The sequence below is a fragment of the Schistocerca piceifrons genome, chromosome 8 (assembly GCF_021461385.2).
Source record: "Schistocerca piceifrons isolate TAMUIC-IGC-003096 chromosome 8, iqSchPice1.1, whole genome shotgun sequence".
Lineage (NCBI taxonomy): Eukaryota > Metazoa > Arthropoda > Insecta > Orthoptera > Acrididae > Schistocerca > Schistocerca piceifrons.
Window position 1 is genome coordinate 417,462,918 of NC_060145.1, and position 22,770 is coordinate 417,485,687.

The following is a 22,770-nucleotide window of genomic DNA, read 5'->3' on the forward strand; positions in this document are numbered from 1 at the left end:
TTGCCTACCGTGCAGTGGGCCTGGGTTCGATTCCCAGATGGGTAGGAGATTTTCTCCACCCGTGGACAAGGTGTTGTGTTGTCCTCATCATCATTTCATGATCACTGAGATGCAAGTCACCCAATGCACCATCACCTGAACGAAGACTTGCAACCCCGCAGATAACCTTCCTAAGATGGAGCCTTCCAGCCATCAATGCCAGTCATTTCATTTTACAACTATTGGCATTTTTCTTTCTAGAAATATAAGAGTACACAGAGTACTAACCTCCAGCGACTGCCACAATTTACTTATTTTTATCGTCCATACTTTTTAATATATGAACTTCTTTCAAAGTGCCAAAATGTAATAGAATAAATAAAATCTCTATAAAATGCAGCACTGTACAATGTACTTGTAGTGAAACGGTCGCAATCTCTGAAATCCATTGCCCCTGCCCTCTGGTCTGCCGAGGATCCTGGGATAAACCTTGAGAATCCGCTGCATCATGCCACACACAAAAAGATGTCGCCTGCGGGCAGGTTGGTGAGTCTAGATCTGGCGGGCAGGCCTACACATTAGTGGAAAACGATGGACTTCATATCAGTAGGCCTGATCCGTTACAGATGCGGCCTGCGATTTTGGGCCATCGTGAAAGCCCACTCGTGCGGCCAGCTACTCGTGAGTCACAGACACATTTTGATGAAATGAGACCATGGTGATCAATCCATGCAACTGATAACTGCATATAGGACAGACCACGGCTGTCTAATACATAGGATGTAAACAATAACCATTCAAAACGTACCACAGTGGTGTAAAGGAAATGGAGATGAACAGTTTGATACAGGACATTTGTGCTCTGTCAAGCTGGGAAAATACCTCAAATTGTCCTGTGAAAGCCACCTAAAGCTACAGCGCATGTTGATCACACGAAATTTTCAATATCCTATAGCTCTCTTCATACAAACTATTAGTCCTAGAGAAGAAATGAATAAGACCGTAGTTTAATCTTGTACAGTAATAAATTTTCAGTAGGGGCTGTAGTTTTCCAGTTATTCAAGAAAATTATACGAAAGTGACTTTCAAACATACCTCCTTCCTCACACTCAGTACCCATCAGTCAAGATTTTTAGTATGTTGTCCGTGGCACTCCCAACTACCATTTTACCTACCAAAATTTGTGTCTACTCTCATTATTTGCTGTATTTGACCTTTTTTGGTCTTTTTCACTGGGCTATTATGCCACCATCTTACTCATAGACTCACAAATTGAAAAACTGAGGTTTGCATAAAGTTTACCCCACAATTCCATGAATTTTTACAGCATAAAATTGATAATTAGATTTTTATGTTTGTCTGGGCTTGTTACTATGAAACTATTATGCACGTAAAGGTTGAGTTTAGACTGAATTGCACGTGCAACTAGTTTTTGCATAACACTTATTTTCTTTCGCTTCCAGCACAGGAAAATTTGAATTGATAATGTTAACACAATGGCCGACTAAACTGGTGGCCGGCCAGTCAATAAAGACCAAAAAAAGGTCGAATATGGGAAATAACTCACATAGTCGCACATTTTTGTACAGTGGTAGGATAAAGTGCCACAAACAGTATACTCCACTAAAAATCCTGACCATTGTATGATAATCTCGTCAAACATTGTGAAATTTCTTGTTTCTAAATCTAAGCAAAACAGTATATCATTTTTATTCAATTAACTGGTTTCAATGTCATTTTTTAAATTCCTAATTCTTTGTCATGGTATTTTCTTCGTTGCACTGAATTTTTTATTTGCTCTTACTTTTCTCCCTATCATTCTTTTTTTGCCCGGAATCTGTCTCTACTATAATCGGGAACCAAGCGCCAACATTTGGTAATGTGGCAGCTCTTGTAGCCAGTGAGAGGATAGTTTCAGGCAACCGGTGACAGCAAGATATTACAGTTTGTTTTAGCGCTGAAACTGAAGTTTTTCTGTCTTGAATTTGCTTGTAGAGGTTAGCTTCAACAGCTGTGAACAAATCAATCATGATTTTAGCTCTGCACAGACTGTTGACCACCGCTGTCTCAGATATATAACATGTAAGGAGGTTGTCGTTGGTTTAGGACAAGAGTTTAAACTCAGAGCTACAAAACAAGTCTCCTGCCACAGTTCAGTCACTGGTCACTTAAATCAGCTGTCAATAGAGCTTCTCACATTTCCAATATACCTTGCGGCAGCCACTTGCAACACTGCTCCACGTTACACGTTATCAGCATTTGTGAAGTGACCTGCCACATTTGCATGTTACCTATTACTGAGTGGTAGCCAGCAGCCAATGTGGCAACACTGTAGAGGCAAGTGATAGAGATCAACTATCAAGTGATTTTAAGCAGACTATAGCAGATCAGCTGTGTGATCAATGTAACAGGCAGGACTCAATGTGAAAGTTATGGTTAAAAGTATTCTAAGTGAGAGACTTGTATTTTGTCTATATCAACTGATATGTTAGTGATCAGACAATTGTAAATACAGGACTGTACTAAGTTAAGTAATTCCTCTTATCTATGCTCTAATGAAGTGAACTAATATTTTATGTTTTGTAGTATCCGCTCGGTCTCCTCCTGGAGCAAACTTAAAAACCCATGATTGTACTACCAAGTGTAATTTTGTCCGGTAGAACAGTAACAACCACTCCATCTTATAACTTAACATAAATCACTTTTTTTTACCTAAGGCAGCAGAGAGCAAAATGCACAAAGGCCATCTGTCGGTCCCCTTAGACATATACTTTAGTGGTGCACACCATGTGACAGGTAAACATGCGCTTACAGTGTCTGTGACTGTACTATTGCATACCGGAATTGGCAATGGTTCACGTGATAAATGATGGGAAATGAAAATGACAAATCATGAGCTGGATATGGGTAACCAATCACACTGCCCGTAAGTCATTCCTTTGCTTTGTAAATTAACTTTGCTGGCATTCTCTTTACACCGAAATATTAGGTCCTACCCTAACCACCAACAAGGAAATCATGAAATATTCTGAAAAATCAACTAAATATTAGTGAAAAAACAACATTATAAGCTCAGGCGATTCTCACTGGCTACTGTGTACTATCACCCAATTGGATGGAACCTACAATAAGGAATTGCTAACAAAATGGTTCAAATGGCTCTGAGCACTACGGGACTTTAACATCTGAGGTCATCAGTCCCCTAGAACTTAGAACTACTTACACCTAACTAACCTAAGAACATCACACACATCCATGCCCGAGGCAGGATTCGAACCTGCGACCGTAGCAGTCGCACAGCTCCGGACTGAAGCGCCTAGATCCGCTCGGCCACCGCTGCCGGCGAATTGCTAACAGAAGCATGTAAGTGAAGATCCGCAGACACTGTAAGTGCTCTTTTAGCCCGCATGGCACATGCTATGAGCTACATGCTGCACTGTTTAGCCACGGTAAGCTGACCCTTCTTGCTGGTGCTGCCAGTAATGGAGAAAATCGGCACTAATAGAAAGACATTCATTTTTATATAAGTGCTGTCAATATTTCTGTGTGTGTCATTTCTACTTTCATATGAGAACGAAATATGGGTAACGGTGCCAGCATTGCAGGAATAGTAAGCACTGCCTTTCCCTCACTCCTGCTCTCAACACTCCTAATGCAGGGGCAAGGCATGTCTCGTGCTGCCGTTCCCAAAAACCACCTTATGAAGAGTGAACTTATTGTGGCCAAACAGTGATGTCACTTCTACAAAGGTGTCATAATAAATTTGAGCCAACAGTTTATGCACGAGGTGACAAAAAGTTACCTTTAATCGTTGTAGTTGACATTTAATCCACAAGTGTTAACTATTGTAGATCTAATCATGTTTTCTATGTAAGAGTATGACACCATACCTGTTGCTGTGGTGGCTGATTCCAAGGCATACGCTGCTTCAGTTGTTCAAGAAGAGAAGCTTTGTTAACTGTTGCTCCAGCTGCCTGCTGGATGCCAATAGAGGGCGTAGGCAATGACAGAATAGTGCCATCCTGTTGCTGCAATAGTTGTTGTTGATGTTGCTGTTGTTGTTGCTGCTGCTGTGGAGTTGGTAGTGGCGGTGGTTGTTGTTGCTGCTGCTGCTGTTGTGGCTGTTGCTCTTGCTTGAAGTTAGTCACATCTGAGAAACCTAATATTTCAGCTGTAGACAAATCCCCTGTAAGAAGGCAAATATTTTTCAGGAGAAAGTATACAATTTGCAGCAGAGCAATAGAATGCTATTCAACTGATCGACAAACATTTTGTATTTACAAATGTAAAGGGCCCTGGACAACGCTAAAGAGGGAAGCAATGATGCAGAACAGTAGGAGTACACAAATCACAGAAAGGAATTGCTGCAACCTTACCAACAAAACAGATCATTAAGCTTTGACAGCCACATTTATTATATCATGCAACTGTGCAAAAACAGTACCAAATGTCAAAAAATCAAATCTCATTATATTTATGAGAACATGATATACAAAAAGTGTCTGGAAAGCAATGCATTTTTTTAAAACCAACAGATTTACTGTAGATACCATTAGAAACATTTAATATTCTTTGAAGTAATTATCTTGGGCACCTACACACTGTGACAGTGACTCTGCCATGGGCAGTACGCATCCTGGAAGGCTTCCTTTCTGTGCAGCCTTGATCCTCGGGAAGCAAAAGAAGTTGGTCAAAGCCATGTCAAGACTATAGGAAGGTTTCAGTGGGGTCACCAAGTTGTGATTCTCCAGCTACTCACGGATACACAGAGCAGTGGGTCTTAGAGCAGTGTCTTGGAGGAACTCCCAGGTAGTGGCGATCCCATTTCTCACTCGGACAACTCTCTTTTGTAGTTTTTATCAATGTAGTAGACAGCGTGCACAAAATTTTGTGGACAACGCATTCAACACTGTGCTCATTCTCACTTTTTTTGGTTTTGGGGAACACTATAGTGGGCCACTCACAGTTTTAACCTCTTGTTTCTGGGTAGTACTTGAAACATGCTTCATCCCCAATAACAACACTGTCCAAGAAAGAAGGTTCAATTTCCATGCATTCAAGAAGTTCAGCCATGTCCGCCACCCAGGGATTCGTCTGACTGTCCGTCAAAAGCTTGGAAACCAGCTTGGCAAACAGCTTCCTCACGTGCAATTTATCGGTCACCAGTTCATGTACAGTTGTATTGGGAATCTTGAGAGTTTCCGCAATCATCCAAACACTCAACCAATGGTTAGAATTTAACAGGTTGTCCCAAATTGCCATCGACAGTTCCGGTTGATGGCCTTCCAGCACAGGTTTCATCAACCAACTCTTCCTGGCCTCGCATAAATGCTTTCAATCACAGCAAAACTTGGGAATACTTCAAGCACTGTCTCCATAAGATTGCACAATCAATTGGCGGGTCTCTACAAGAGATTTTTTATTGCATAACATTGCTCGAGTAAGAATTCCATAGATATTTCATGTCACATGCACTAAACAGGGAGTGGGGAGGCAACAATCCTGACACCTCAACTGCTCAGAGTGGACTAGCGAAGGTATCGCTTTGAAGTCAAGTCTCCCCACTTAACCCAACCGGTCGGAACACAATGCAGCCACTTTAAGTGCCAGCACCAAAAAAACTGCACTGCTTTCCGGACATACTTCATATATAAAATCTGCTTATGTAAAACACAAACCTGCTAACTCAAAATCTGATGTCTGTTGTGCAGGAGATTGAGGCTTGGGGAACGTTAAAAGTCGTGGATCATACTGCTTCTCATCACACAAAGAACGCGTTGAAATGCAACGTAGTATCCAGTCAGGAGTCACTATCTGAACACCTTTTCGTAGTGCACACTCATATTTGTCCTGCAAACAAATTACACTTCTTGAACAAAACTGCAAACAACTCCACCACAGATCCAATTAACTGTTCACAATTACTATGAGACAATGGTACTTTATAAATGTATTATAATGAAATAGGAAACTACAATTGCACAATGCTTTACTGATATGGCTGTTTTTGATTGGTGAATAAATATCCTTTGGTGTTCCAAGAAATTTGCTAGCTTCCTGTGTCGCAAGGATTAGTGCCACACCAGAACAGTTGTTTATAAAACATATATGACAAATAAATGCCTCAGAGGGAGAGGCTTCCTCCAGGAACTCACATCATGAACTGCTGCAGGTTCCATTACAGCTCTCCCCAATTTGTATAACATTTATTGCTAATGTTGGTAGGTGACTAAAATCTTTCAACATGAGTGTTCCAGCATGACACTAACTCCTCAGATACTCATTAAAAGAAATCAATTTTTTGTCTTGCCTGAAGGCGATTAGTCAATAACCATTTCCAATAAAGCATCAAGCAAATGCTGTATCAATAATGCTATATTAATACAATACTGTAAAGTACTGGATGGAATACAAATAATGGAAGGAGTAAAAGAAACCAACTACTGTGTAGCATTTGCCAGCTTACAGGCACACAAACAAGATCGGATTTGTCACAAAGCTTTAGGACATGAGCTAACAAAATGTCCTTCTGTGGAGCTAACAAAAAACATTAAACACCTGTACTAGTACTTTGTACCAGCGTTGCAAACAATCTTGGGTTACATGTTGTGGTGTTGGAGTGGATGAGACAAATAAGGAGATAGGGAGGGGAAGTGAGGGATGGAGGAAAGGGAGAAGGGTTACAACTAGGACATAGAAGTGGCACTTGAATGGGATAGGAATATGCCACCTGTGAGTCTGCATTGGTGCAGGTAAGGGCAGTGCAGCACATGATGAAGTGGAGGAGTGGGTTGCGTCTAGATTAATGGTGCGAAGTGGGAAGCATGATGCCAAGGGTGGAGACTGAAAACAGGAGAATTGTTGGTTGGTTGATTTGGGGAGGGGACCAAACAGCTCAGCCATCGGATTAGGGAACGATTGGAAAAGAAGTCAGCTGTGGCCTTTCAAAGGAACCATCCCGGCATTTGCGTGAAGCAATTTAGGGAAATCACGGAAAACCTAAATCAGGATGGTCAGACACGGCTTTGAACCATCATCCTCCCACATGCGAGTCCAGTGTGCTAACCACTGTCCCACCTCACTGGGTCAGAAGAATTGTGCAAATCAGGGAGCTGTTATGATAATTCCCACCTGCACGATGAGAAGCAGGTAATCAGGGAAGTGGGTTCAGACAGCATGGATTTTGAAGCAGCCACTGAAGAATATTATGTAGTACTCAACAGCATATTCTGTCTCTCTGAGGTCAACTTTGCTCTTGGCTACAGTTTGATAACGTGTTACTCATTCGAGTGAACAGCTGGTTGGGGGTCATGCCCACATAAAAGGCAGTGCACACATTACAACAGAGTTGGAATATGACATGACAGTTTCCTCAGGTGGTTCTGGTAGGCCAGCATATATCTGATGAGACTAGCACAGGGCAGGTCTCTTACTTGGGTTACCGTAATGATATCTACATCTCCACCTGCTCTCTACTAACCACTATGAAGTGATGGCAGAGGGAACTTTGTATTCTACAACGTTCTAAAGTTTCTTCCTATTCCATTCATTCTTGAGACAAGGGAAGTAAGACTTAACTGCCTCTACAAATGAGGTAACTATCCAAACAAGTATTTGGGATCCTTATCGAGTGATACCTGCGTGGTATCCGATATGTGTTTTCAGAACTGTGTAAATATGTAAATAGATTTTTGTAGGATATTTTGTGTACATGTTTAAACACCTGACAGTTCAGGTTTTCAAGCATTTCTTCGACTCTGTCCCATGAGTCAAATAACCTGTGCTGTCCTGTTTTGTATACACTTCGTATCCCTTGTTAGATCTATTTTGCACGTATTCCACACTTGAGCATTAATATAGGGTGGGTTGCACGAGTGTTGTGTAAGCAATCTTTATTATAAGCTGACAGCATTTGTCCAGTGCCCTATCAACGAACAGGGATCTATTACTTCCTTTATTCACAACTGACCGTCCATGTTATAATGCCAAAACTTGTAACAAACACATCAAATGAATATATATGGTCGATGTGACTAGGAGTTAATAGTTGGTCGGACGTATATGGCGGGAGGGTTTTATGGAGCCACTGCAGAGGTGGAGTTCAACATCCAGGCAGGTGGAATGCTGAACAGTACAGGACAAAGTGAAGCAGATTGGTTTCAGGGCACTCAATGGCATGGTTATTAGCACCCCATTGGAAAATAAAGTAAATACTAAATGAGAATAACATCTTTCCTCATACGCAACAGACATTAAATCATTTCTGAAAAGTATAATGGCATGGTATTTGCAAGCTAGTTGTTCAGTATGTGACAGTGTCTTATCCCAAAATTTAGGATCAGGTAACAGACTGATCCATAACATAACCTTAGGTCCAATTTAGTCACAAGGTAACAAACTGGTTGTAAGCTGGAAAAGCCAATGAAAGTGTAAAAAAAGAATTAGAAGTTAGAAAAAAAGGAAAGAAAGACTGTGGTCATGCCACGCTAATTTGAATCTTAGCCTGAGGTTGAGGTAAGTTGGCAACTCATAATTTCGTTGAGAGTTTAATAATTAAAAAGTAACAGTTTAGATATAGCTACTGAGGAATGTTACTGTAAAAGGCAATATATCTTCAACCAAATTCAATCTAAAAGTAGTTAACCATATCAAACAGAATCATCTTAACGAATGTGCTAAATGGTCAAAACAGATTAGTACAATGCAGTAGCCTACAACTGAAGGAAAAATTTGTTAGCTTATATTCATGAAATTATAGTCTTCAATTATACAAATTATCAGCACATAAACCACAACACAATAAACATCCTTCATAAAACACTGAGTTGTTATCCACTTACACCAGCTGGTTTTGATATAATCAAGTGAGTGCAGCTTCTATCAAGCTGAAGCTGACATTTACCACCATTGAATGTTACCATTGCCCAAAGGGCTTTGGCATCTTCGTAGCTGAGCTGAGAGAGGCATGCTGTGACTCTAACAAAAAGCTGTGTTCCTTCTGGTGGGAATCCTGATGTACTAAGCACATGATTAAAGAAATTATCAAACAAATTCACACACATTTCATTATTTCAATTTTTAAACAAGTGCAATGAAATATAGCCACATCTCCCACCCAAGACAGACAAAATCCAGAGATTTCATCACATCTTCAACTAAATCCAAGAATTTGTCAGTATTTATGATCATCAACAGTAAAAGTGAAATTAATGGTTCACCAAACACACTTTATTTGGATGACAAGAAAAAGTGAATTTCTGCCTGTGCAAAAGTGAGGCTCCCAGAACAGATTGTCACATCACTGAACGTCCACTACTCTCCTGTAATTCCAAATCGGCACATCCCTTTATGATAGATTAAGCACAGTTCTGTTTTACATAATACATTTACAATTAGCCATTAATGGTCAACTTGCACATCCTGCATCACCTGATGCCTTAATACATCTCATTGCGCAGGGCTCCATCACAGCAGAACCATAGGAGTGGTAGTAAATTAACTTCACACTTAATGCAAAAAAAAAGTACTAGGCATAGGGCCTACATTACTTCTACTTTCATTACTGACAGCATCGAAATTCACGTAAGTTACAATAAACATGTTACACTAAGAAGTGCTTCACTCCGGCCTATGATCCAAGTGATACCATAGGTCCAGAAGTTTCAAGTAATGGTAGTTTTAATATAAGCAGACGAATATCAACAAATTGCGTATACAAGGACCACAAACACATGGGAGAACGAAGTCCAATATCAAAGGGTTTCCAACTAATGCTCCAACAATTTTTAAACCATTCTGTCTTGTGACTGCTCCAAAGGTTTCATAAAGGATCATTATAACTTCATGCAAAGGATACGGTAAAAGTTTCCTGCACTGCGCTGATAGTAAAACCCAATTCTGATTTACAGCTGGGACTTCATATAATTCCTTTGCATCACTGATATCACTTTCAGACGCATCTTCACCTATAATGCAATGGGTAACAAAATCATAAAAATAATTCATACGCTCCCCGCCGCCGTCCAACAGCAAACGCAAAACCTGCAACAAAATATATATTTACAGGGCCAGAATACAATCAGCTGTTCCAGATTAGCATTTCTTATGCATCGAGTGAGCAAAAACTTACATTATCTTGAGCTTTGCCGCTGATATAAAATTTAACATCTTTAAAAAGAGAAGTATCAGTGAGAATTATATCTTCATTTTCTCCGAGACGCCCGTAAACTTTTACATTGCTGTCAGCATTTTCATTTTCGCTTCCCATGGCTCAACACATATCTAAACAACATAACAATAATGGCGCTACTTATTATCTTTGATGGTGCGGGCAACATCACTTTTGGCGGGCGTAAGTATACACAAACAAAATTGAAATCGATAAATATTCCCTTCGATTATCATTGCGGAGACATACATCAGGTATATCGATAGTCGGCAGGATGTGTAACCGATTAAAACGATATTTAGCCCGATTCGGGATTTAGTAGATTGCTAAGTTGAAAACCTTAACAAATTTATCACAATACAAAAAACATTACTTTCACACACAGTAATTTATTTAAAAGGTTATAAGATTGTTTGCGAAAGTAATATCAGAATAAATGTTATCCATTACGGTATACACTCGTTCAGAGCAAGCCCCTAATTGAAAATTGAGTAAGATCTTATAAAGAATGAAAAAAATCTTGCAGGTTGCAGTAACGGCGTTGTCTCTGAGAAATAACCTCCAAGTAGAGACGATACGTTTCTTTAAATTTACTGTTGCTTTGTTTCGATCCGCAACTGAACTTACGATAAAGATAGAACTAAACAGCTGCTAGCCCCTGGAACCACAAAAAAAGTTTTTAACTTATTCAAACAGCCACGGGGGAAGCCTTCAACATACGTTGATGACACTTTACGTACTGATTATTCTCTTTTCTCGAAAGTTAATTTCGGAGATCTGTAAAAGTGCTGCAGTTGCAAAATTAATCACAAAAATATCTGAAAATGGACGATCACGTTTCAGTCAAAAGCAGCACAAACGATGAAACTTCCTGGCAGATTAAAACTGTGTGCCGGACCGAGACTCGAACTCGGGACCTTTGCTTTTCGCGGGCAAGTGCTCTACCAACTGAGCTACCCAAGCACAACTCACGCCCCGTCCTCATAACTTTAATTCCGCCAGTACCTCGTCTCCTACCTTCCAAACTTTACAGAAGCTCTCCTGCGAACCTTGAAGAACTAGCACTCCTGGAAGAAAGGATACTGCGGAGACGTGGCTTAGCCACAGCCTGGGGGATGTTTCTAGAACGAAATTTTCACTCTACAGCGGAGTGTGCGCTGATATGAAACTTCCTGACAGATTAAAACTGTGTGTTGGACCGAGACTCGAACTCGGGACCTTTGTCTTTCGCGGGAAAGTGCTCTACAGACTGAGTTACCAAGCACGACTCACGCCCCGTCCTCACAGGTTTAATTCCGCCATTCTAGCACAAACGATGTTTACGAGACTGACAGAAAAACTGCCCTCAGAGGGTTCAGGAAGCTACCGAAAATATGCAACAAAAATGTCACCATAACAAACGTACCAGTTCGAGAGCATTTCATTATTTGCTTCAGTGGCAGTGTGCTGATATAATGAACGCTAATTTCTTGGAGCTGCAGAAACTGTACAAAAAGATCAGAAAAGACACGAACGTAACTAAAACAGAAAGAAATGCTAAAGCTGCCAATCAGAGAGCAGGAATTATTGATGAACTGAATGAAAACAAGAACCTAATCATCCTTGACTATGTACAGTACTCTTTCAAGCAGAATAAGTAACGCTGCTATTAAACTGAACATCTTGGATTTGAACGGAGTCTTTAGTACTCTTACAGAAGCGGGACAATTTGATGAATTTAACTGAAAATTTCAGTGCAGTGTGAAATATCGTCTGATTCGGAATCCCTTGATCCAATGTGTTATGATTCACTAATGTGAAGATAGTATTAAATTATAGTAATAAAAACAAAAACCTGAGGTAAATGAAATAATGTTTCCACATAACATCATCTGGGACAAAGATGAAATTTTTGAAGAAGCAATACCTCAAAAGACGTATTTTCTTCTCTGCTAGTCTTTAGACTAGCTCAAACAAGAACTTCTAATCAAGCTGCAGGCCTATGGGGTATCGTCTCAGTTGTGCGACTGGATTCGTGATTTCCTGTTAGAAAGGTCGCAGTTCGTAGTAATAGACAGCAAATCATCGAGTAAAACTAAAGTGATATCAGGTGTTCCCCAGGGAAGCGTCCTGGGACCTCTGCTGTTCCTGATCTATATAAATGACCTGGGTGGCAATCTGAGCAGTTCTCTTAGGTTGTTCGCAGATGATGCTGTAATTTACCGTCTAGTAAGGTCATTCGAAGACCAGTACCAGTTGCAAAGCGATTTAGAAAAGATTGCTGTATGGTGTGGCAGGTGGCAGTTGACGCTAAATAACGAAAAGTGTGAGGTGATCCACACGTGTTCCAAAAGAAATCCGTTGGAATTCGATTACTCGATAAACAGTACAATTCTCAAGGCTGTCAATTCAACTAAGTACCTGGGTGTTAAAATTACGAACAACTTCAGTTGGAAAGACCACATAGATAATATTGTGGGGAAGGCGAGCCAAAGGTTGCGTTTCATTGGCAGGACACTTAGAAGATGCAACAAGTCCACTAAAGAGATAGCTTACACTACACTCGTTCGTCCTCTGTTAGAATATTGCTGTGCAGTGTGGTATCCTTACCAGGTGGGATTGACGGGAGTGGAATGGTAGAGAGATAGTATGATTGTGGTTCGATGAACCCTCTGTCAAGCACTTAAATGTGAATTGCAGAGTAATCATGAGGATGTAGATGTAGACTAGGGACTGACATGGCAGCACACAACTAGCTGATACATGTTGGGTAGGAGCAATGTGAAAGGGATGGTGTACACACACACACACACACACACACACACACACACACACACACACACACACACACACACTCACTCACACTCACATACAAACAACAAATACACTATTGTGTGAGGGGACAGCGAGTTACCTTAGGTTTAAGTCAGGGAGGTTATAGGAGTGAAGGATGTGCTGCAAGGATAGCTTCTAATTGTGCAGCTCAGAAAAGCTGGTAGTGGTGGGGAGGATCCAGATGGCAAGTGTTGTGAAGCTTCTGGTTGACAGCTAGTTTGTTGTCATGCCAAAGTAAAACGCTGTGCAGTGTTTGCAGCAGAGCTGGTATATAACATGACTGCTTTCACAGGTGGCCTGTCCTCTGATGGGGTAGGATAAGACTGTGTTGGGACTGGAGTAGGAAGTGCTGAGAGGGATTATAGGGCAGGTCATGCATTTGGGTCTTCCGCAAGGATATGATCCCTGTGGCAGGGAACTGGGAGTGGGAGTAGCATAGGTATGGACTAGGATATTGTGGAGCTTGGGTGGGTGCCGGAACACCATTTCAGAGGGGATGGAAGTATCTTGGGTAGGATGTCTTTCATTTCAGCACATAGTGATAGATAATCAAAGCCATGATAAACGGTGTGGTTCAGTCGTTCCAGTCCCAGGTGGTATTGGGTGACAAGGAGGCTGTTTGTTTGAGGTTGGTTCTTGGGATGGATGTGAGGATCAGGTGTATGTGGGGATATGGCATGGGAGAGCTGTTAGTGTATTAGGTCTGGGGGGATTTGCCTGTCTGAGAAGGCCTTCAGCATACTGGGCGAAGGAGTTACCATCAACAGATGTGTCTGCCAAGGGTGGTCAGGCTGTATGAGAAGGATTCTTTTGATGTGGAATGGGTGTTAGCTGTTGAAGTGCAGGTACTGTTGGTGATTGGTGTGTTTGATGTTGACTGAGGTGTGGATGGAGCTTTCTGAGAGGAGGATATCAGCATCTAGGAAGATGGCACGATGGGTGGAGGAGGACCAGGTGAAGTGGATGGGAGGAAAGGTGCTGGGAATGAGGATAAGGTGTCCTGGCTTTGGGTCCATATTATAAGGATTTCATCAGTTTACCTGGACTAGTCTGGACCAGGGTTTGGGGTTTTTGGAAGCTAGGAACATTTCCTCTAGGTGGCCCATGAATAGGTTGGCATAAGGTGGTTCGATGAATTTGATTGTATACCTCTGCTTCAAAGATGAAGTAGTTATGGATAAGGAATGAAATGGTGGGTTTGGACTCTGCAGGGCGTAAGGAGAGATAGTGTTCAATCGTGGCAAGTCCATGGGCATGAGAGGTGTTATGTATATGGAGGTTGCATCTACACTGACGAGTAGGGACACAGGAGGTAAGGGTGTGGGGATGATGGAGAGGTTGTGCAGGAAGTGATGGTTATGTTTAATGTGAGAGGCTATGTTTTGGACAATTGGTTGCAGATGTTGGATAACAAGTACTAAGATTCTTTTGGTTGGGGTGCTGTTACTGGCCACAATTGAGCACCCAGGAATGTTAGGTTAGTGTATTTTGTGGGGCATGTTGAAGATGTGTGTGTGGACTGTTGTTGGGGTGAGCAAGGAGATGGATTCAAGGGAGAGGTTCTGGGAAGGGCCTAACGATTTCTGCAGCGATTGGAAGCTATGTTGGACTTCTGGCGTAGGGTCACTCTGGCAGAGCTTATAGGTGGAGGTGTCAGACGACTGGTGGAGGCACTCCACCAGGTATTGATTCATCGCAGCAGTGGTGGAACCATTGTCTACCTGGAAGATGGTTGGGTTTTAGGTTTTTTAGGGAAGTCCTTTCTTCTGAAGAAAGGTTGTTGGTCTTAGGGTCCTAGGGAAGGATGGTGAGGCCAGGTTGGAAATTAGGAATTCCTGGAAAGTGACCAGGTGATGATTAGGCCAAAGTGTGAGAGAGTCAAAGTTGGATGATGATATAAATTTGGACAGGAATGGTTCGATATCTGTATTGGACTGGCTTTGCCTGGGAGGGGTTGAGGGCAAAGAAGTGTTTCCACTCTAGGGAGTGGGAGAATGAGAATAGATCTTTCACAAGTCCAACATGGTTACACCTGGGAGTAGACCTTTGGGTTGGACTGAAACTTCTGTGGGGGCTGAGAATTTTGATGGAGAGGTTAACAACAGTGTTCTGGATTTTGTGGAGTGCTGGCAGATGATTTTAGAGGAAGTGGTAAGTTGAAAAGGTCAGCCAGGCAGGGTCTGGGTGCTATGAGGGGTTGACGAGGTGGGAGGAGGGTTGGAGTTGGATAGTGGGCCCCCAGAGTGGGAGTAGGATTTCAGCAGGCTGGGTAACTTGTTGAGTTGGATGTTTCTCATGTTCTTCTAGGTGTTGGATTATGAGGATTTCAATTTGGGTGATGAGGTGTAGGTAGTGAAGATTGCATAGTAGCAGTATTTTGCAGAGGGAGTGGATGTGCTTCAAGGATGCCTGTGCCATGGAGACATGTTTTTATAAAAAAAGGTTTGCGAGGGAAAGAGACTGATGGTATCTGACAAAGTGAAGTTCATTGTACAAGGAGGGGTGGGGTCCAGAAATACGGATTTTTATGGTTAGGCCACGAGGGGCTGGGGCGAAGGATTCCATGGCTTAGACAACATTTAAGGAACGGGATATGGGACAAGTTTTGGCTAGGAATAGGGAAACATTTCTGAACTGATGCAGATAAATAGAGCAGGAGACCATTGCCTTGTTGGGGGGTGGGGGATGGCACTGGGGAAAGAAGTCTGTGTTGAAAGTGGCTGATAAAGGCTGCAGGTGATTGCAGGGAGTGTAAAGCAATGTTGATGTGTGTAAGGAGTGAAAGGAATTGTGTTGGTGGCAGGGGGTAGTATTGTGACATAGCTATATCTGACCTGTCTTGTCATCACACGTAAGAGATAAATAGAAATCAAGTACAGAAAGATCGAGAGCGATATGCGACGAAGGTAGGCTTTTGTGTTGCTAGAAGTGCGTTATGCTGTTATAGGGAGTCGCATGCCACATAAAGCTGCGTGCATGACTGTAGTGTCCCGCATATAACGAATTCTGTTATAAAGGCGAGAAGGACGAAACGCGAGAGAAACAAATGGATAGACAATAGAGGGCAGTTGGATAAAGGAGACATATCGAAGGGCAGACAGCACTAGGTTTGGATGGAAGGGAGCCGCTAGGCATTATAATAATGCATTTCCTATGTATTCATACCAATTTACGTTGTTCGTAATTGTATTTTCTAGGCATTTAGTTGAAGTCATGGTCTTTAGATTTGACAGATTTATCATGTGACCGAAGTTTAACGAATTCCTTTTGGCACTCATGTGGGTGACCTCACACATTTCGTTATTTAGGCTCAACTGCCAATTTTCGGATCATACATATATCTTTTCTAAATCGTTTTGCATTTTGTTTTGATCTTCTGATGACTTTATTAGTCGATAAACGACAGTGTCATCTGCAAACAACCTAAGACAGCTGCTCAGATCGTTTATTTAGATCGTTTACTTTTATTTTATTGGCTTCTAGCATACAAAGATCGTTTATATAGATAAGGAACAGTAAAGGGCCTATAACACCACCTTAGAGATCGCCAGAAATCACTTTTGTTTTACTCGGTGCCTTTCCGTCAATTACTACGAACTGTGATCTATCTGACAGGAAGTCACCAATCCAGTCACATAACTGAGACGATATTCCACAAGCAAGCAATTTCACTACAAGCCGCGTGTGTGGTACAGTGTCAAAAGCCTTCTAGAAATCCAAAATACGGAATGATCTGAAATCCCTTGTCAATAGCGCTCAACACTTCATGGGAAAAAGAGCTAGTTTCTAAACCTATGTTGACTGTGTGTCAATAGACCGTTTTATTCAAGGTAGTTCATAATGTTCGAACACAATATACGTTCTGAAATCCTGCTGCATATCGACGTTAATGACATGGGCCTGTAATTAAGTGAATTATTCCTACTACCTTTTCTGAATATAGGTGTGACCTGTGCAACTTTCCAGTCGTTGGGTACGAATCTTTCGTGGAGCGAACGGTTGTATATGATTGTTAAGTATGGAGCTAATGCATCAGCATACTACGAAAGGAACATGATTGGTATAAAGCCTGGACCAGAAGACTTGCCTTTATTATGTGATTTAAGTTACGTCACTGCTCCGAGGATATTTACTTCTACGTTACTCATGTTGGCGGCTGTTCTTGATTTGAATTCTGCAATATTTACTTCGTCTTCTTTTGTGAAGGCATTTCGGAAGGCTGTGTTTAGTAAGTCTGCTTTGACAGCACTGTCTTCGATAGTATCTCCATTGCTATCCCGCAGCGAAGGCATTGATTGTTTCTCGCCACTAACATGCTTCACATACGACCAGAATCTCTTTGGATTTTCTGTCAGGTTTCGAGACAACGTTTCGTTGTGGAAACTGTTATATGCATCCCGCATTGAAGTCCGGGCTAAATTTCGAGCTTCTGTAAATAATTGCCAATCTTGGGGATTTTGCGTCTGTTTAAATTTGTCATGTTTGTTTGATTGTTTCTGCAATAGTGTTCTGACCAGTTTTGTGTATCAAGGAGGATCAGCTCCGTCGTTTATTAATATATTTAGTATAAATCTCTCAATTGCTGCCGATACTATTTCTTTGAATTCAAGCCACATCTGGTCTATACTTATATTATTAATGTGGACGGAGTGGAGATTGTCTCTCAGGAAGGCGTCAAGTGAATTTTTATCTGCTTTTTTGAATAGATATATTTCTCGTTTATTTTTGGAGAATTTGGAGGTTACAGTATTAAGTCTCGCTACGACAACCCTGTGTTCACTAATCCCTGTATCTGTTTTGATTGCTAAGAGGTCAAATGTGTTTTCACAACCGTTTACTATTCACGTGGGCTCATGAACTAACTGCTCGAAATAATTTTCAGAGAATGCGTTTAGCACATTTTCGGATGATGTTCTATGCGTACCTTTGGAATTAAACATGTATTTTCGCCAACATATCGAGGGTAAATTAAAGTCACCACTAATGATAATTGTATGAGTCAGGTATGTGTTTGAAATCAAATTCAAGTTTTCTTTGAACCTTTCAGCAACTGTATCATCTGAATTGGAGGTCGGTAAAAGGATTCAATTATTATTTGATTCCGGTTGCCAATAATGACCCCTGCTCATACTAACTCACAGGAACCATCTATTTCAATTTCGCGATAAGGTAAACTACTGACAGCAACAAACAAGCCACCGCCAACCGTTATTAGTCTATTCTGTCGGAACACCGTTAGATTCTTCGCAAAAATTTCGGCTGAGTTTACCTCCGGCTTTAGCCAGCTTTCAGTGCCTTTAACGATTTGAGCATTAGTGCTTTCTATTAGCGCTTGGAGCTCTGCTATTTTCCCAACACAGCTACGACAATTTACAACCGTTATACCAATGGTTCCTGTATCTATGTTCTTCCTGTGTTCGGCCTGCACCCTTTGTGACTGAAGCACTTCTTGTGTTTTCCCAAGACCCTCTCATCTAAAAAACCACCCTGTCCACGCCACACACCCCTACTACTCATGTAGCCACCTCCTGCGTATAGTGGACACCTGACCTATTTAGTAGAACCCAAAACCCAACCACCCTTTGGCGCCAGCCGAGGAATCTGCAGCCCACACGACCGCAGAACCTCTGAGCCTCTGATTCAGACGCTCCACTCGACTTTGTACCAGAGGTCCGCAATTGGTCCTGTCGACTATGCTACAAATGGTCAACTCTGCTTTCATCTTGCAAGCAAGACTGGCAGCTTTTACCACTTCTGTTAGCTGCTCGAAACCAGAGATCATCTCTTCTGATCACACATCATTGGTACTGGCGTGACCAACCACCTGCAGTTGGCTGCACCCTGTGCTCTTCATGGAATTCAGGAGGACCCATTCCTCATTTGGAATGACTCCATCCAGTATGCACACAGAGTGCACTTTGCTTTTCTTTCCCTACACTACACAGCATTTTACATTGGTGTGACAACTAATCAGCTGGCAGCCAGAATGAATGTCCACCATCAAACTGTTGCCAGAAAGAAGGTGGACCACCCAGTAGCACAATATACAGCAGGGCACAACATGCAAGATTTCAACAGCTGCTTCACAACACTTGCCATCTGGATCTTCCCCACCACCACCACCAGCTTTTCTGAGCTGCACAAATGGGAGCTATCCTTACAGCATATTCTTCACAAACTGTTGCCAGAAAGAAGGTGGACCACCCAGTAGCACAATATACAGCAGGGCACAACATGCAAGATTTCAACAGCTGCTTCACAACACTTGCCATCTGGATCTTCCCCACCACCACCACCAGCTTTTCTGAGCTGCACAAATGGGAGCTATCCTTACAGCATATTCTTCACTCCTGTAACCTCCCTGGCCTAAACCTAAGGAAACTCACTTCCCCCCCCCCATACATTAGGGCGTTTCTGTGTGTGTGTGTGTGTGTGTGTGTGTGTGTGTGTGTGTGCACCATCCCTTTCACACTACTCCCACCCAATACGTGTCAGCTAGTTGTGTGCTGCATTTCAGACCCTAGTCAATGAAATTGCGTGCTTAGCCGTCTGCCATCTGTCCCCTCTACTTAAACTCCCAGCTAGCCCATGGATCGCTCCCCACTCTACCTTGAGCCACTAGACGTTTCCATCCAAACACCTCCCTGCCTCTCGCCTCTCTCCATCCCTCACCTCATCCCACCCCACTCTGCACCACCACTTCACCACAGTACACTCACCACAGGCCAGGAAAGACCTGGTAGCCGAATGAGCACAGGTAGGGAGACAGGTGTGTGCATGTGAAGGTGTGTTTGTGTCTGTGTGTGTGATTGTGTGTGTTTGTATGCATGTTTCTCCTACTGCTTGAGAAAGGGATTCCATCCCAAAAGCTGACCAAACAAAGCTTGGTACCTTTTCTTTGTGTATCTGTCGGTGACACTGCACTTCTGCCTTCCGGTGAGTCGTCTCTTTATTCCTACACAATCTGTTATTCGCAACCAGAACTTTCTGTGCTTCATTACATCATTTTTTATACGTTAGAAAATATACTCCTGTGTGACAAATTGAAAGAATATTTTACCTACTATAATTTTGGGAGATATAAATTCAAACTTTGATGTAACATGTAATGGATCTTGTGTAAGCATAATTTTAGTAAAGTGAATTCAAAACCTACAAGATTAAAATCATACTTGGATAATGTTTTTGTTAACTGTTCTCATACTAAATGTTTTTCAGAGGCAAATGAATTTATTTTCTCAGAATACTGCATGTTAATAGCAGAGGTAAAACCTATTACTTCAGGATGTAGTAATAAATACCTACAAAGTTTCCAGAATAAAAGAGGCCCTAGAGTATAAACAAAATACAACCTGAGCAAACTAATGCAAAAGGAAAGAGGTTATTATAGATGGAGCACAAGCTCAGATTGTTTCAAGGATTAGGAAAGAAATTGGCCATATCCTTTCAAGGAAACCATCTCAGCATTTACCTAGAATGATTTAGAGAATTCACAAAAAACCCAGATCAGGGTGGCTGGATGGAGGGTTGAACCATCATCCTCCTGAATGCCAGTCCGGTGTGGTGACACTGTGCTACCTCCCTCAGTGCAAACTAATACACCAGCTAAATATAACTACATAGACAGAATCATAATTAACAAGTATTCTAAGATGGCAAATTAGGCTACAAAAACTTTCACTGTTGCGTTATAAATATTATAGTTCCTCACCTGGTTTCAAATAATCGTAACAGAATAAGGAAGGGAAAACTATGGTATACCAAAGAACAGAAAATGTAAAATTGAGTCTCTTGTAATTAAAAGACCAGAATCGAGTTTAAACAGAAAAAATGAAATTAAGCATCAGCTGAAAGTAGCTAGAAAACACTACAAGAATGAGTGGCAGTTGGCTAAGTAAAGACCAGATTTGAGTTAATTAATTTCCTAATGAAGAATAAAAATCAGTGCAAATTTATATGGTCAGTCTTCAGTATTATTAAAGGTAATGTTAGAAAATCAGATAAAGCAGTCTCAGTACCAGCTGATACTTTCAACAAACATTTTGTAAACTGTGCAGAGGAAATTAAAAGGATGCTCAATAAACCAAATGTATTGTACAATGATTATCTTAATAACACAAATGTCAAACAGCATCAGATATCTCGATCTAGCAACTTTAGGGAGGTAAACAAAAGAGAAGCTGTTACAGTTGTCAAATGCATGAAAAGAAAGTAGAAGTGGTAGACATATTAACTAGTGGTATGTGCAAAATAATTAAATGTAACACACAATACATTACATTGTAGCATCGTTAATACATTCTATAGACTTACATCTCATAGAAGGTGTCCTTTTCAGTGGCTTAAAAATATCCACAGTGACTCAAATTTTTAAGAGGAGCAGCAAATCAAAGCCTGGCAGACCGATCTCACTAATTGCAGTATGAGCCTGAGTCTCTGAAAGCAACATGTATCAACATATGTGTATGTACCTAGCACTGAATAAAATGTTAAGCACTTACAAGAAGGAAAGGTCAGTTGTGTCTGCCATAGAACCATTGGTGATAGACATTTCATTAGCATTCAAAGACCATGTTAACACAAGGGTACCTGATATTACATAAGCAAGGTCATCTTACTGTGTTGACCATTTTGTTTTGTTCTCTAAACAGGAGCACTATGGAACTTAAGGCAATAGTTTAAGGCACACAGTCTGTGGCACCTTGTCACAGTTCACTCAGCTTCTCCCCCCCCCCCCCCCCCCCCGTTAGAGGTTGAGTCCTCCCTTGGGCATGAGTGTGTGTGGGCATGAATGTGTGTGTAAGTTAGTTCAAGTTAGATTAAGTAGTGTTTAAACCTAGAGTCCGATGACATCAGCAGTTTGGTCCCATAAGAACTTACCACAAGTCAAATAAATTAAATTTAAGACTAGTCAGATCATACCTTTATCACAAAAAGCAGGATGAGTGCTGGTGGTCAACTATGAAACTCAAATGCTCTACATGAAGCACCACAGGGATCTAAATTAAGCCCTCACTGGTTACTTGTACAGATGGGTAAAAAAGTAATGTTTGGTCGCCTCTCTCATTGAACCTAAGGAATCAGCGATTCTATGACTGAGAATAAAATAATAAGATGCAGACATAAGGAATCAGCGATTCTATGACTGAGAATAAAATAATAAGATGCAGACATAGTGCTTGATAAACTTTGTTTACTTAACTTGGAAATACAGATCAGTATCTAATACAAATCCTTGAGATAGGCTGAGTCGTAACTACCATCATAACAGAAGTTGAGTGATAATGCTTAGACCAAACACACAGAGCAGAACTAACAGACAGACTAGACTAGAGCTCATTGTGGCACCCTTTAAGTCAGCTCCATGGCGATCCTGGCCACACTGGCCAAGGGAGGTGTATCCCAGAGCCAGCCACAGATTAGCAGTGCAGTCACATGGCTGTTGCCAACTAATCTATGTGGACCGCCATGGCATTGTATCGAAAGTTTATGATACCATATCCCTCCCCTCACCCTCTCCCTCCACCAAAAACTCCTCTCTGTTATCAAGTACTGGCACTACTGGAAATGAAGGCAGGGAGGGAGGTCTCGATGTAAGTGCCACTGGGGAGACATGAGCCAGAACTTGAGCTGATGACAGGCTCCTGCCTACACCCTGATATTCCCAACACCCATGGCTGACAGCAATGGTCCTGCATTGAGTTCCATTGGCTCCCTGTCTGCTGATGGAGATGCTGGACCTGAGAGAGGCAAAGGCAGGTGAGGCTGCAGTGTTCTCCTGGACACTGACTCTATAAATGAAAAAATCA

General features: G+C 41.6%; 1 protein-coding gene across 1 annotated transcript in view; it reads right to left on the minus strand.

The window, feature by feature from the left end:
* The window catches only part of LOC124711240 (PAX-interacting protein 1-like), a 175,783-nt gene extending 165,468 nt beyond the window's left edge, over nucleotides 1-10,315 (minus strand). The window contains exons 1-5 of the mRNA XM_047241200.1: nucleotides 10,109-10,315; nucleotides 9,836-10,020; nucleotides 8,820-8,997; nucleotides 5,658-5,829; nucleotides 3,870-4,165 (exon numbers count right to left, since the gene is read on the minus strand). Of these exons, the coding sequence (XP_047097156.1) occupies nucleotides 3,870-4,165; nucleotides 5,658-5,829; nucleotides 8,820-8,997; nucleotides 9,836-10,020; nucleotides 10,109-10,246 (969 nt within the window). The 5' untranslated portion in view covers nucleotides 10,247-10,315. The remainder of the gene's footprint in view (nucleotides 1-3,869; nucleotides 4,166-5,657; nucleotides 5,830-8,819; nucleotides 8,998-9,835; nucleotides 10,021-10,108) is intronic.
* Between the last annotated feature and the right edge of the window lie 12,455 nt (nucleotides 10,316-22,770).